Genomic DNA, 16,455 nt, shown 5'->3' on the forward strand with positions numbered 1-16,455 from the left:
ACAAGAATAGAACACGATTTTTTATTATTTTTAATTAGAAGTCCTCTCTCTTAGTTTTTTTTTTTTCGTCTTATTCATAGAAACGAAGGTCGAGACTTTTATACAGTGAAAAAAATGGTTTTCATGTTTATAGTTTCATTGATGACTTAATATAAAAAAATTGGTCAATAAAACAACTAATCGAAATTTCTTAGATATTTAAGAAAATAATTTAAAAGCCTTATTTTACTTCAATATTCAACCAAAATGGTTTCAAGTGGACACTCCATTAAGTTAATCTTAGCAAATTATAAGGCATCATAGCCGGTGAGCTAAAAATAATAATAATAAAATCAAAGTTAGGATTTGATTAAGTTTTTGTTCTCATTGATGGATGGGGAAAAGAGTTGATGAGTTGGAGTTAAATAGAGGTATTTAGACGTAGAAAAGAAAAAGAAAGACAGGAATCCTAATAATAGAGTCTTGAGAAATACTCCTACCATTCTATTATATCCTCCAACATTCTCATGACCTACTCCACAGCCCACCCCACATTTGATGATGTCCAACCTAGCTCAATCACTTTTTGACAAATGGTTCAAGTATGGCAATGAAATTGATTATAATCACAGCCCATTACTATGTGGAGTTACTGTTGGTAAAAAGTTAGGATTGGATATTTGGAATTTTGGATGGAAGGCTAACCTCCATCAAATTTGCCTATCTATATATCTAATCCATACAAAACCCAACCTCTTAACTCACACCAACTATGCAGCCAACTCGAATTCCTGGGTTTTCATTGATTATGAGACAGGATTTATGGGAAAGTCTCCTAATCAATAAAATACTTATTTCTAATATAATATACATTTTAAAAACTAAATATCTTACAAGCTTTTTAAATATATAATTAGTTTCTAGTACTACTTTACTATAAATGACAGCTCTATTTAAAAACATTTTTATAATTAAACAAAAATGATAAAGTTATTAGGATGTACAATTGTAAAAGACAAAGTTAAAATTATTTAATTATCTTTTTTATATTTTCCATATTTTAAATATAATAATAAATAATATCATTTAAAAATAAAATAATAATATACGGATTAAAGTTTCAAAAAATTCCTCAAACCTTTAATCCACACTAACTTTAATATTTTTTGGTTAGTAATTTTCTAATCCAACCCTAATTCCAATCCATTCACACCTTGTCCACTCCAAATCAACCAAGTGGTGTAAAAGAATAGTCTTCTAGTCATCAATGCCTTTATAAACATAAAAAATTTTAGGGATTAAATTATCACAACATTGGTTTTCAAAATTATGACTCTTAAATTCAACAAAATTTGAGTTGGACAAGTGATGGATCCTTTGTATCAAACACATCAAACACATGACATGCAACTCAAAAGGCAACACTTGATGAAATATGAGAGACTACAAAAAGAAGTCTTCAAAATAAAATAAAATCAAATAATTAAAGTCAAAAGGGAATTAGAAAAAAAATATTCAGATAAATTTTCAAGGTAAAGGAAATAAGTCTTCTAGCTAAGTAAAAAAAACAAAATTCTATTATTGACAAATTTTTTTAATGTAAGAAATAGGTTCTTAAAATGAAGGAATTAAACTCTTTGAATTAAGTGATCAAATTTTGGAGATTCTAAATTTAATTTCCTAATTTTATTTATAAATAGTGACGACTTCCTTCGATAGAAAGGATCCGAAAAGCAACTTCACACTAGGAAAAGGGCCTTCGCAAAGAGAAAAGGCTTTATTAAATATTCTATAAATATGAGAAAATCGTGAAGGTACTAAACACCTACAATTATTTTAATACAAAATTTTTTTCTATAATTTTACTTATTTTACTGGGCTTCCCAAAATTTGTGCATACAGCTTTTATCATAGAATTTATTTTCAAACACTTTTACCAAAGACCCAATAAATGTTCAAACATTTACAACTTCACCAAAAGCCTAGCTTTCATACGAAAAGTGCTTTCAAGCACCACGAAACTCTTCCAAATCATCCTAAAATCACTTTCAAATGGGTTGTAAAACTCGTCACTTAATTTTGCAAATAAATAAAATATCTTTGTCTGCCAGGTTTATATAGAAGTTTTTCCATATCTACTAAATGGTAATTGTTGAGCAAGAGAAGGCTAATCATTTATTTCAAGTTTCTCTCTGGTTCATGGATGGACTGCTTACAGGCTAATCAAATGTCAATCATGGGTACATGAAATTGTTAGAATAAACCGTTTGGTCTAACAGGCTTTCATTTTTGAACTAAAAAAAATGAACATGACACTGTCAACCGGCAAAATTTATGCTCTTGCTACTATGAAAAATACAGATGTCCAGTCAAAGGGTCTCTCGGACAAAATTTTTACACACAAACCCGAAGCTGTACAATCGCTGGACCTTATCTTTTTTATTTTTTATTTTTATTTTTATTTTTTCCTCTATCAATCTGTATAACTCTGGTGAAGCATGTTACTCAGTAACACAGAATTCTCTTGGTTCTCGCCCTTCTTCCAGACCTTGAAGTCTGGAGGAAAGTATTCTGCATCACTCCAACGTTTTAACGATGCTGTTGAGAAAGGGCCTTGTGTTTGTCCTTGTGGATCCAGGTAATACCATATCAAGCTTCCAAGATGCTCACCAACACTCTGGTTTTCTCCAATTTGATCCTCTTGTTTGTCTTCATCGTCTGTCAATTCAATCACCTCAGTGGCCTTAAATGAACCATAACGTGGTGAACCTGTGAGGTATTGGCCTGGATACGAAATAAAATTTCTGTTATTAATACTGATAAACCTGATAATAAGTGCACCGCGCTTCAAATGCAAAATAATAATTAAAATGCTTGTGATAATGTTAGTCAGGTAAAATTCATATCTACAAAATCTAGGGACTTCTGACTACCCTGAAAACTAATCTAATTATTGTATTAAGGTATCGCATATCTGGAGTTGTCGGGTTGACGTACATCATTAGGTTACACCAAAACCAAAATTAAGAAAACAAGAGCATCAAAGCTATCAGTGGTACAGCCAAAAGTTCAACCACCAGTTTCAGAGCTAGTCATGAAATGTCCAGCTGCTGCACTTCAGGAACACATATCAAGTTCTAGCACTCAATTGCAAAGGCTACTCCCCAATCCAAACGACATGCCATTTCCATGCCCAGAAGGTCCGGCACTAGTGTGAATGGAAAGTTAATTATTCATGAAGAAAATTAACCCATCTACAAGTTCACTCACATGCGCACACAGAAAATGAAGAAAATTATTCATGAAGGAAACAATGGAAGCTCCCTGTTCTGGAGGGAAATTCCATTGAAAGAAATAAGTTTTGTCAGCGCACCTGCAGCATCCATGCCACCAGATATCTGGGTTGATACAGGCTCAACTGCTGAACTATACATAAGACTATCTGAAATCTTCTCTGGGATTGGTCTTATCAAAGGGTCATTTCCTGCTTTTGCATTATTTGAGAACTCCTCTGGTTCTGCTTCCAATTCTATCTCTTCTGCAACAATGTCTGGAACCTCAAGCAACAGCCGTGACTGTTCTGATTCCGTCTGAAGCAATTGCCTTCTTTCAAGGTACTCAAACAGCGTAAATGCTCAGCCAAGTTAAGGATCCAAAGTACTGTCAAGCTTTAATATATGTAGTAAACATATAAAACCAAATAAAGACTGCAATATATGTAACCAAGGAAGTAACACTAATCTAAAAACACCAAAAGAAGAAAATGATCTAAACTGCCTTGATCAAGAAACCAGAAAAACTAGAACTTTGAACAATATTTCCCTCTTTAAATGTGGAAGCTCAGTGTCCTCATAAATCTATTCTACCAAATAGAACTTTGTGGCCACATATCCCAAAGGTGGCAAGCAATGCGACAGTGAATAAGATAACTAATTGAGTGGTTATAAGATAACTACTATAGGATCTGTATCTCAAACAACAAACTAAACCAAAAATGCTCCTTTGGAAGAGGCTAGAGAATTCCAAACTGCCATCAAAGGATGGCTATTTGCTCTTTGCTCTTTGCTCTTACCATCGTGACAAAAAAGACATTTAATTTCTTTTAAAACTACTGTTCCAGTCCATGGCCAATGATGAAAATAGATTTTGAAAAATCTTCTCTGATCCAACTCCAATATTTAGCTTCTCCAAAGTAATGAACAAAATCTGTGATCATACACCATCAGAAAATGTAAGCATCAGAGTTTCTGACCAAACATGTCAAACAACATGAACTAGCGCAAATATTTTTTAAAGTTGTCTTCCCACATGTTTAGATAAGTCATATGTTTAGGTTTAGGCAGATACATGGACCTAAGAAGTTACCACACTACACTTATATTTAATAAAGGCATAATTTTATTTTCATTAACCATTCATTTTGACATTTATTTCTTGAGTAGTAAGGTTATTATGATTAAAATAGTATTATATTATCAAAAATAATTCTTTATTTTTACAATACTTGTTTAAATAAATTTTATATATTACATACTCAAATATTGAAAAATAAAATTATTCCTTCTAATACTCGATTAACAAATTTTTTAATGTAAAAGGACTTGGCTACACACATGGGATAAGATGAAACCAAAATGAGGAATGTACTATTCCTTATACTATGGAGACTAGAGAGTATGCATCAATCATAAAAAGCATGCATAGCTTTTGACGAAAAGTTCGGGAATTTGTTAGTTTTACTATTAATACATTTGAATTTCAAAATCGAATATTAGGGATATAAGGGAGTTGTTAGATTTGTTTTTTCCTGTTTGAATAGTTCATATTTTCTAGGGAGATTGAGATTCTGGTGTAAAATCTCTCTTTGTTTATTCCATGTATTATTCTGATTTTAATTTAATGAAGAAAACCATTTTTCTCCCCATGAACACTTCCATGGTATTGGAGCTTTGGCTCTCAATCAAAATTTGTCAATGACGAAGAATGCCATGATCAGTGCTACTAAGAATGATGCATCAACAGAGGCAGCTTTAGAGGGTTCTCAGATTAGCCTTGTCATTTTGTTCAATAGCCTAGAAAATTCCAACTTTCTTCATTTAACTATTCATAAATTGAATGGTAAAAATTATATGAAATGGGCTCAATCAATAAAACTAGTGATTGATGGAAAAGGAAAACTTAGCCATTTAACTGGTGAAGTAAAAAGGCTAGCAATTGGTGATCTGAATATGAAGGCATAGAGATCTAAGAACTTCATGATAATTGCCTGACTCATCAATTCTATGGAGCCTGCAATTGGAAACCTTTTTTGTTTTTATCAACTGCTACAGATGTATGGGAGGTAGTTTGTGATATATACTTGAATTTGAAAATTTCATCTCAAATATTCAAGTTGAAATCAAAGCTTTGACGGTCAAAGCAACGAGATCGTGGAGTACATGTTATATTGAGCAATCCTGCACCAAAGGCAAGTCTTGAAATCGAGAACTCTGCTCTTGTCTCTAAGGGGTACAATCATAAAGGAGAAAAAAAGGATGCCAAACAGACAAAAAAACCATGGTGTGACCACTGCAAACGTTAATGGCATATGTGTGAAACCTGTCGGAAGATAGACGGTAAGCCACAAAACAAGAAGAAGGGATTAGGGAACTCGTGCCTTTTAGGTTAGTAGTACTGATCAAGGACAAAAAGCTTCCACAGAGACCCCTCCTTTCACAAAGGAACAAATAAATCAATTGTGCAAACTTCTTCAATCATCCCAAACAAATTAGCTGCCTTCTTGTTCCTTAGCTTAAAAAGGTAATTATCTTACCACAACCCTTGTTAGTGTCAATTCTAATTGCTCATGGATCATAGATTTATGTGCAACCAATCATATGACTAGTTCATCAAAGCTATTTTCATCTTACAGTTCGTGTGCAGGAAATAAAAAAGTTAATATAGCTGATGGCTCACTTTCAGCAATAGTTGGAAAAGGATTTTGATTATCTCCTCATCTCTCACTCTTCATAATGTCCTTCATGTTCTAAATTTGTCTTGCAATTTATTATCTGTTAATAACTACACAAGATCAAAAGTGTCAAACTAATTTTTTTCCCATCTCGATGTGAGTTTCAGGATTTGAGCTTGAGAATGATTGACAATGCTAGACAAAGTGGAGGACCATAATTATTTAAAGATGGGATTGAATAAGAAGCTCAAAGTACTTATTTTAAATCCATTTCTATTTCCAGTGAAAATGAAATAATATTATGGCATCTCAAGCTAAGTCATCCCAACTTTCGATATTTGAAATATTTGTTTCCAAATTTGTTTAGCAATAAAAACCCATCTTTGTTTCAGTGTGAAGTGTGTGAATCAGAAAGACACCACCATGTATCTTTTCCTTTACAATCTTACCCTCTAAACCGTTTTGTATTGTTCATAGTGATGTTTGGGGACCGTCTAGGGTTAGTACACTCTCGGGTGAAAGATGGTTTATTACTTTCATTGATGATCACCCAAGAATAAGTTGGGTACATTTATGAAAAGAAGAATCTAAAGCTAAACAAGTTTTTAAAAATTCTCAAAAAATAGTTCAAACACAATTTCAAGCAAACATTAAAAGTTTTTAGAAATGATAATGGAAAGGAATATTTCAACACCATCTTAGGAAAATATTTTCTTGAAAACAGTATAGTGCACCAAAGTTCTTGTAATAACACTCTACAACAAAATGGAGTGGCTAAAAGAAAAAATAAACACCTTTTGGAAGTGACTTGATCATTGCTATTTTCAACAAAAGTTCCTAAGTATTTATGGGGAGAGGCAATTCTTCTAGCAAACTATTTGATTAATCGAATGTCAGCAAGAGTTTAAAATTCCAAATTCCCTCCCATGTTTTCAAAAATTCCTTTCGTACATCACATGTTTCAATATATTTACCCTTCAAAATTTTTGGTTGCATTGTTTTTATTCATGTCCACAATCACAATCGTACAAAACTTAATCCTAGAGCAAAAAAAATGTGTTTTTGTTGGCTATTCTCCAACACAAAAGGAGTACAAGTGTTTAGATCCCATTTCAAAAAAAGTATTTGTTTCCATGGATGTGACTTTTTTGGAAACAAAATCATATTTTTGTAACACTCATCCTCAATGGGAGAATAAAAGTGAAGATTTGGATCTTGTAGATGTGTTTCAGATTGTAGGCTTAGGTAGTGATGATGAACAACCTAATATAGGAACAAGTAGAGGTGAAACTCCTACTCCATAGCGTGAACCTACTAAACAACCTTCTCTTCCTCAACCAGCCTTAGAAACTGATATTTTAGGTATTGAAACCACATGAAAGCCCACCTTAATGCCATTAATTGATTAAACTCATAAGGGAATAGATGCTGGAAACAAATCAAGCGGGAAAATTTTAAAGGGTATAGTCTACTCAAGGAAGAACAAAATTTAAGGAAAGGATAGCTCCACTTTGCAACAATGTCATGAATTTGATCCAAGAACAAATCAGCATTTAGATTCCGAGTCAAGTAAAACTCTTCCCAAGCCAGGTCCTCCTAGTTCTATATCACAATTCGAGTCACATGGCAATCTTGATATTCTCATTGCCTGTTGAGAGGGTGTTAGATCTTGTACTAAACATCCTATACCTACCTTTAAGAAATGAAGGCTTTTAAGAAAAACAAAACTTGAGAGGTAGTGACCTTACCTGAAGATAAGTCTACTGTTGGTTGCCAGTGGGTGCTTATAGTCAAATAAAACTCTAAAGGGCCATTGGAAAGATATAAGGCTCGATCGGTGGCAGGGTTTTACTCAAACATATGGCATTGATTGCTTTGAGACGTTAGCACTAGTTGCACAACCGAATACAGTAAGAGTACTCTTGTCAATTGCTGCCAATTTGGATTAGCCCTTGCAGTAACTTGATGTTAAAAATGCTTTTCTCAATGGTGATCTAGAGGACGAGGTATACATGGATTCCCCTCTTGGCTTTGAAGAAAGGTTCAATTCCAAGGTGTGCAAATTGAAAAAATTCTTATATTGACTTGAGCAATCCCTTAGAGCATGGTTTGAGAAGTTTACTTGATCAGTTAAAAGGCAAGGCTACCTTCAAGGACAAACGGATCACACTATGTTCATGAAGTTTCTAGTTGAAGGGAAGGTTGCAATTATAATAGTTTATGTAGATGACATCATTCTCACAGGTGATGATGCAATGGAGATGGATAGGTTAAAGAAGGGTTTAGCTTCAAAGTTCAAGATTAAAGATCTTTGGTCATTGAGATATTTCCTTGGTATGAAAATGGCACATTCTAAGAAAGGGATGATTGTATCTCTACCAAAATACATACTAGACCTTTTGAGAGAGACAGGAATGAGTGGTTGTAGGCCCTCAAATACTCTCATGGATCGAAATGTGAAGCTTGAGAAAAAGAGGGAGGGAGTTCCTATGGATATTGCAAGATACTAGAGGTTAATGCGCAAGTTAGTCTATTTATCCCACACTTGGTCAGATATTGCCTTTATTATTAGTGTAGTGAGCCAGTTTATACACGCCCCATATGAAGAACATCTTGAAGCCATCTACAAGATTCTGAGGTATTTAAAAAGCACACCTAGAAAAGGGTTATTCTTTAGAAAGAATGAATAATGGAACATTGAAATTTATATTGATGTAGATTGGACTGGATTCGTCATAGATAGAAGATCCATCTCAGGATACTGTACCTTTGTTTGGGGTAATCTGGTTACTTGGAGAAGTAACAAACAGAGTGTTGTTGCCTAAAGCAACGCAGAAGTTGAGTTTAAAGCAATGACACATGAAATATGTGAAATATTGTGGTTAAACCGATTCCTAGAGGAGCTAAGGAAATCTATTTAGCATCTCATGAAATTGTGTTGTGATAATCAAGTAGCAATCAACATTGCTCATAATCCAATGCAACACGACAAGACCAAGCATGTAGAGATGGATCATCACTTCATAAAGGAGAAACTTGAGACTGGTGTTACTTGTTTGCTATTTGTTTTGACCACGCAACAAATAGTTGATATTTTAACCAAGGGGCTCATGTCACCTAACTTTGAGCATCTAATCAGCAAGTTGGGCATAATATACATCTATGCTCCAACTTGAGGGGAAGTGACAAAAAGTTAGGGAATGTGTTAGTTTTTCTATTAATACATTCAAATTTCAAATTCGAATGTTAAGGATATTAGTGAGTTGTTAGATTTTTCTTTTTGTTTGTTTGAGTAGTTCCTATTTTCTACGGTGGTTAAGATTCTGGTGTGAGATCTCTCTATTTATTCCATGTATCATTCTGATTTTAATTTAATAGAAAAAGTTTATTTTCTCCCTACAAAAACTTTCATCTTCAAACATTTTTAATTCAACTGCATTGCGGGATGCTTAGATGTTATCTAATGACACAACTCAGCATCTAACAATACCAATCCCTAGATGTGTAACTTGTAACAGGGCCAAGTGCAATCTCACCTCATCATGATATATGTATGGGAAAAGATGTGGCAGTTAAGGCAATAACTTCAGCAATGGTATGCCTATCAAATAAATAAATAAAACAAAAAAACAAAAAACAAAGAAAGAGCCTACCAAAGAAACTCTCAACCATGGTACGTACGATAGAGAGTGAAAGGATATTCTTTGCGCCATCCCTTCTCATTGGCACGATCAATGAGGTTTTGTAGCAAATCAAGTTCTCTTGCTATCCACTAAATAAATCCACCAAATGATACAGAAAAGTTCAATAACGAATAGAATCCAAGGCACATGAAGGAAACACTAGAACCACTATTCCAATCTAGACCAACGACATTTTACATCAATGTGATAATTTAGACCAACAATTCATAGCTTCACAAATGATCATACATATTTTCAAAAGAATGGGAAGGAATTGCATAAGATTTTCAGGCGGTTTGCAATATAAGTACATTTCTGTAATTAGAATAATTAAGGTTACTACTGTTTCTAAGTCGATCAAAACATTCCTGAAACTTTAGAACATCAAACACACCATAGAGAAGAGGGTGTTGTTTATAAAACTTTAAAAATGGGCACACCCTTTTTATCAAGCACAGAGGAATAAGAACTTGGATGCCTAATATTTATGTTCAGAACATTACCTACCAGAGATTTTCTCCAATATATATATATACACACATATATTAGAGGGACTTAGAGACTTAAAACTTGGGGAACCTTGTTTTTCCTTCAAATTGAAAAATTACACTCAATTAAAGGTATCTTTGTTTGTCAGAAAAATATGTTATTGGACTACTATTGAGAATTGCTATGCTAAGATCAACATGCAAGAACACTTTAATAAAGGAAAGGCATGATTATGGTGACAAACATGCAGGAGATGATGCTCCAACATGTCTAGGTACATGTTATGAACTAAATAGAAAATGAGTCCTGGTTAGATAGAAAAATATATATAACAGGAAAAGAGGAGAAAATGAGAATGGTTGTTGTAGAATGTGTGTGTGTGTGTGTATTTTTGTTGTGCTTCATCATCCAAACTATGCAATTTTAAATCCAGCATCTGGGTACAAAAATTTTGTTGCATGATTGCCAACTTCATTTGCAGGAAAAATTAAGGAAAAACTAATAGACCAATATGATGGCCAAATTCATTATGAAAAATAGAGTGTATGAAGACTAGTTATAACCATATATGCAGTAGTGTGTTTTTTTGGATAGGTAAATGAAGAGAGTATTATATAAAAAGAGAACCAAAATGAGCACACTAAAGTACATAGGACATATACAATAACCGCTAAAAGGCACAAGCAAAAAGAGAGGCAACAAAAAAACTAACCCCTCCCTCAACGAGAACCCAAACAATCAATAAAGTCAATTAAGGACATTAGGCCTTCATCTATATACAACTTAGTCCAAGACAACAAATTACAAATAAAATTGCTTTTCTGTCTTTGGTCAAAAAGCACCTCAATTTCAAAAGATCTTCTATTCCTCTCCTTCCAAATTGTTTAAAAAATGCACAAAGGAGCTACTCCCAACACAAAGGGCGTAGTCCAGCCTCTCCCTTCATCAGCACAGGCACAAGGGTGCAATAACTTGTGCATTGAGGCGACTTCATGGGCGCAATGCAATGGTTGGTTACTGCACCAAGAGGGGCTTGGACACAACATGGTGTTGCTGCAACAACAAACTTAACTCAGACGTGTGGTCGTTGCTTAACACAGGTGATAATGACAAGCCATGAGCGCAATGCCTTGAGTCATTGCTGCAACCAGGAGGGACTTAGACACAACATGGAGCCATTGCAACAACTAAACCGAGACAAACCTGGTTCATGGCTACTGACATGGGCAAGAGTGAGGGGCATGACATGAGCGATGCATGTGCGGGGGGTGGGGGGAGGGCCTTCCAATAGGCTAGTTCATGACACGGACAACAACCCCACTGTGCCATGGGCACCTTGACATGGCATAGGGGTGGGCATCGGTGTATGGGTAAAGCATGCTGATGCATTAAAGATGGGTTGAAAATGTTGATATGGTTAAGGCAAGACACTGATGTAAGCTAATTGGCATACACAAGATGTTTGATGTGGGCCTGACCCACATGCATTGGGGGCTAAAGACCATATTGACTTGGGTTGACTTGCAATAGTGGGCTAGACGTAATCTTGGACTGATTTGATTAGAGAAGGGTTTGTTTGGCTGAGTTGCAGGGGGTATGTGTAGACCCTTTATTTTGTTCTCGTAGCACATGTTATTTCGTACTTGTTTCTCCTCACCTTGTACTCCCTTGTGGTATGCACTTAAGATCCCCTTCTATTTAATCGTTCATTGCACTCTATGGTGGTCCACTTGTTACTCAATTTGTCACGGACTCTCGGGCCACTTTTGGAGACCTTTTTAGAGGGAGTTTCTGGATCTGTAGCATGATTTTAATGGCACTCTAGGCTCGGTTAAGGACTGTTGTCTTTTTTTGTGAGCCTTAACCCCAGGTTTTTGCTTTCCTTTTTGGGAATTTGAGCTTTAGCTCAATGAATTGATGAAAAAAGAAGAATAGAGGAGATGAGAACAAGTGTCCAAATCTCCCCATCCCTTGCCCTATAAAAGTGGTCTTAAGAGGCTCCTTACGTGTGGGATGGGGAGCAAGGGGCCTCTCTTGCATTTTTGTGGAGAGATTTTGCTGAAATTTGGAGAGGGAGAGAACTTTGGTAAATTTTGAAGACCTTCTTGCTTGGAGGAGAAGAAAGGATACTAGAAGCAAAGCAAGTCTTGCTTGATTGGAGAATTCTAGGTAAGATCACCTTTGATTTCATGTTCTTCATTATCATATGCTGTTCTTCTCCTTCCTTCTGCTAATTTTAGAGATTGTTTGTTGGTTGGGTGTGGATATTGGAGGCCACACATTGGATTGTTTGTTCACTTTGTTTGCTTGAAAATCGTTTAATCTATGGTTCACCTTGCTATGCAGAGTTTTAGAATTTTTTTTTGGATTGATTTTAAATTTCTTTTGGATATTTCACCTGTTTTCAAGCCCGTTGATGATTCATAAAATAGGGTTTTGCTTGATTTTGTTTTTCTGTTTGTTTTTCTTTTATTTTGCTTTAGAGATTTCAATTTGATCTTGATTTTGAATTTGATTTTAAAACTCTTTTGCAAACTTGCATTTCAGTCTTATCCAGTTTTTTTTTTTTTTTTCTAAGCGCCTTGTGTGTTTTCAAAGATTGCGCACCATGGTGTCGTCTTTTTTTAGTTCATGGACTTACAGCGCATGCTTGTGGTGCTTGCATCCAGATTGTGCATCTCCAGCACACTGTGATGTTTTTCGTCCAATTTGAGCACCTCCAATGCGTGTTGTGGAGTCATTCAGTTTGTGCACTTATTTATGCACGTCCGTGCTTTCCTTATAAGATTGCGCACCTGTTCATCCAGTTTGCACACCAGTTAGTGAGCTCTGGTAGTGCTTTTGTTCTCAGTTTGGCTCTCCTTCCTTTGTGCATCTGAGTGGTTCTTTCATAATGTGCACCCCTTTAGTAAGCAATTTGATCTGCTTTCTTTTTTAAGTGTGCTTTTTAGTGCGCCCCTCTCTTTAGTGCGTTATGTTTAAAGCGCACCCCTCAGCTTATTCCACCCAGCGAGCTCAATTGCACAGCGCTAAAGTGCACTATTGAGTAGTGATGAAGCACACAGACCTTCAGTGCGCTATTCACAATTGTGTGCTGCTTTTGAGAACGCAATCGAGGAAATAACACGCACCTTCTCCTCCAGTTCGCAGCCTGTGTTTTTGTGAGTTTTTCAAACAGTTTTCTGTAGAGACCATGCTCAACCTTTGTGGACCCCTCCCATGGTCATTCAAGGCTTGAGAAAATGGTCATTTTCTTGTAATTAATAGCTGATATGTTTGCTATCACACATAAGGCATGAATTCACTTGAGAATACCCATATTCATGGACATTTCTTTGTGAATTTCTGCTCTCTTTCCCATGAGTGAGTGTTCTTTGGCCCTCCATGCCTCTTTTGAGTTCAACTTCATACTCATTTGAGGGTTAGGAAGGAGTGTTAGCCTTGTGGATTGTTCCATGGCACATTCCTTTGGACTAAATCACTCATTTTTCAAACTATTGATTTTCAAATTTTTCCTAAAACATGGATAAATCTCACAAATCTTAAATAAATGGGATAGCCTCCAACCCTCATGAGCTTTCTTCCATGATCATCAAAGGGTAAGAGATGTAGATTAATTCATGGAAATCAATTCAGGCATTGCTAAGGCCCATATTCTTGGATTTTCAAAAATCACTCGCCTGTTGCCCTGTTTTTGGCTCCTGAAATGTTTAATTAAATCTGGACTATTTTGGCTTATCCTAAAATATTTTTCATGTTTGGATGATGTTTTGGACTTATTAAATGTATCAAAGAACTTTTGTTTTGATTAAAAAGCCTTCTCCAAGCTTGTAAATTAAATATGTTTTTCAAGATATCAAGATATCAAGATTCTCCCGTCTTTGACACCAGAAATGTTTTTGCAATTTTGTATTAGTCAGGGGTGTTAATTATTTTTTATATTTTTCCTGTATACTAGACTTCTTAAACAAGGTTTTAGGCTTTGGTTTCATTCAAAAAACATTTTCAAGCTTGAGTTTTAATTTAATCTTACTATGCTTGTTGTGCTGACCTGAAATCTGTAGTTGTGGTTGTTTCTTTGAAATCTAGAATAACATGTGCATGTTTAGGTCCCTTAGACATTTTTCATGTAATCTAGACACTTTAATGCACAATTTTTGGTTTGATTTTATCTCACTTGTAAGTTTGTTGAATAATTCAATCTTTGTATGATATGTTGTTTTGGCACGTTTCTAAGCAACAGTAAGTTTGATTAAATCTGGGATAATCGGTGCATGATTAGGCTTCTTGGTCTTTTTTGGTTGTGTTCTAGGCACTTTAGGATATTGTATATTTTTTGTTGTGATTTTATCTTATCTCTAATTATTTTATTCGGATTTATTTTGTAAACACCTGTGTTTTGTTCTGCTGCAGTATACCTTGTATAAATGCGCTATTTTAATCCCCTTGTGCATGCTTTTGACCTTCATTGATTACTGATTTGTATTATAGGCATCTTGTACGTGTTAGACCAGCTCCTCTTTGTATCATATCTCCCCTCTTCTATTTTATTTGGATTTATTTTGATATTGCATACTTGCTGTCAATTCTGATCTCTATACATATTTTAGTCCACCTTGATCCATGTTTAACATCTCTTGCTCCTTGATTTGAGTTATATATATCTTGATGTTAGAGATGCTCCTATTGTTATTTTATATCTCTTATCTTGCTTGTGGACTAACCCTCTTTGCTATGTGAGTGCGTTGCCCTACTTTGGGGGCATTCTTGAGGTATGCTTCCTTCCTATTTTGATTTATTTGTAAAATATGCATGCCTTGCCGCTTTTCTATGCTCTCATTTGATTATCACCCTAGCCCCATTCTTGCCTTTGTCTCCTGGTATCCATTGATTTACTAATCAATTGCTTTAGCTCCCTCCATTTGTTTAATAGAGACCTTTTTAGGGCTTAGAAGGGTGTTACGCTATGGTACATTCCCAATAAGTAATCTAACCCCCGAACCTAGACTTGGTTTTTCATTCCTTTAAAAATGAGTCACTCTTAGGGTTTTCTTTCTTATTTTGTTTTCCCTTTTAAAAATAAACAAAAATAAGTAGCGACTCCAACTTTTTTTAAAAATAAAATCATTTTTTCATGATAAAAAGCGAGTCTTGCCGTTGAGTGGGGACGTGAAAAGTGCAGACCCACAAGGTAGCTACATGGCACTCATTGATAAGAGGCACCTTGAATGGTAGGCTTTAATTCAACACAAAGGGAACATTAGATAAGGCTTGTGGGTTGTGTAGGAAGCTAAAGAAACACCTCTGGTTGAATAGGTGTGTTCAGTTAGGTGGTTGTGACAGTTGCATGACCACCACCTTAGATTGTTGTTTGAATTCAAAATTCAAAGATGTTGCAGTCTCATATAAAAAGCTTGCTTCATCATTGCAGGACAACATAGGGAGAGTTATTAGATTGTAATAATTATTATGAGGTTATTGGTTCTCTAACTTGGGGGAATTTTATAAGTGTTAGGACACTTGGAAAATTTTGTAACTGAGTAATACAAGTTGGGAAGATTCCTATATATGGTTGGTTGTCTTGTTACTTTGCTTTTGCTATGGCTTTTTGGCTTAAGGTTAGCTAAGATTGAGACCTAGCATTGCACACTTAACCAAAAAAGATTGTAGCCGATTTGCTGGGTGTGACAAGTGGTATCAGAGCACCACAAGAGAAATGGCTAGGGTACTGCTACAGAAGCCTTGAGAGAAAGGATTTCTCAATTGGAAGAATTGTTAGGAGAATGGCTAAGTGATGATGGCATTGTAGCCTCGTGGGCAAAACACAATGTGGGGGAGAGTCATCTACAATGGAATATGTTGGAGACTTACGACAAATTCATTGAGGACAAGGTGGCCAGTTTGAAGGCATATGTCAAAGCCCTAATGGATGACTTCAAAACCACACTCCAATCTTTTGAAGAAGACATTGCAATCCTTAAGAAGACAGTGCTGCAATGAAATCCCTTTAATTTTGAGGCCCTTCCAAAATTCGTGTTCCACAACCTAAGGGCTTCAATGGCAACCGAAATGCCAAGTAGGAGAATTTCCCATGGGATATGGAGTGATATTTTAAGGTTACTTGCATCTTAGATACAGAAAGGGTCTCCATCCTCGGTATGTATCTTACTGGTGATGTCATGCTTTAGTGGTGAACTAAGCTAGAAGATGATACTGAGTCCTTGAAAGCTTAGCATCACTTATAAGATACATACAGGTGATGGGGACTCTTTCTATATTTGAGATGCGAGTAGCCTTAAAATACTAATCCATATCCCATAGAAAATTCTCCAACTCCTTGGCATTTTGGTTGTC

At 35.3% G+C, this 16,455-nt stretch overlaps 1 protein-coding gene across 1 annotated transcript in view; it reads right to left on the minus strand.

The window, feature by feature from the left end:
- Nucleotides 1–2,128: 2,128 nt before the first annotated feature.
- LOC100261381 (uncharacterized protein At5g08430) overlaps nt 2,129–16,455 on the minus strand; it is a 57,826-nt gene continuing 43,499 nt past the window's right edge. Inside the window, exons 6-8 of the mRNA XM_059738784.1 lie at nt 9,631–9,701; nt 3,353–3,606; nt 2,129–2,763 (exon numbers count right to left, since the gene is read on the minus strand). Coding sequence (XP_059594767.1) covers nt 2,453–2,763; nt 3,353–3,606; nt 9,631–9,701 — 636 coding nt within the window. The 3' untranslated portion in view covers nt 2,129–2,452. The remainder of the gene's footprint in view (nt 2,764–3,352; nt 3,607–9,630; nt 9,702–16,455) is intronic.

The sequence above is a fragment of the Vitis vinifera genome, chromosome 7, assembly GCF_030704535.1.
Source record: "Vitis vinifera cultivar Pinot Noir 40024 chromosome 7, ASM3070453v1".
Lineage (NCBI taxonomy): Eukaryota > Viridiplantae > Streptophyta > Magnoliopsida > Vitales > Vitaceae > Vitis > Vitis vinifera.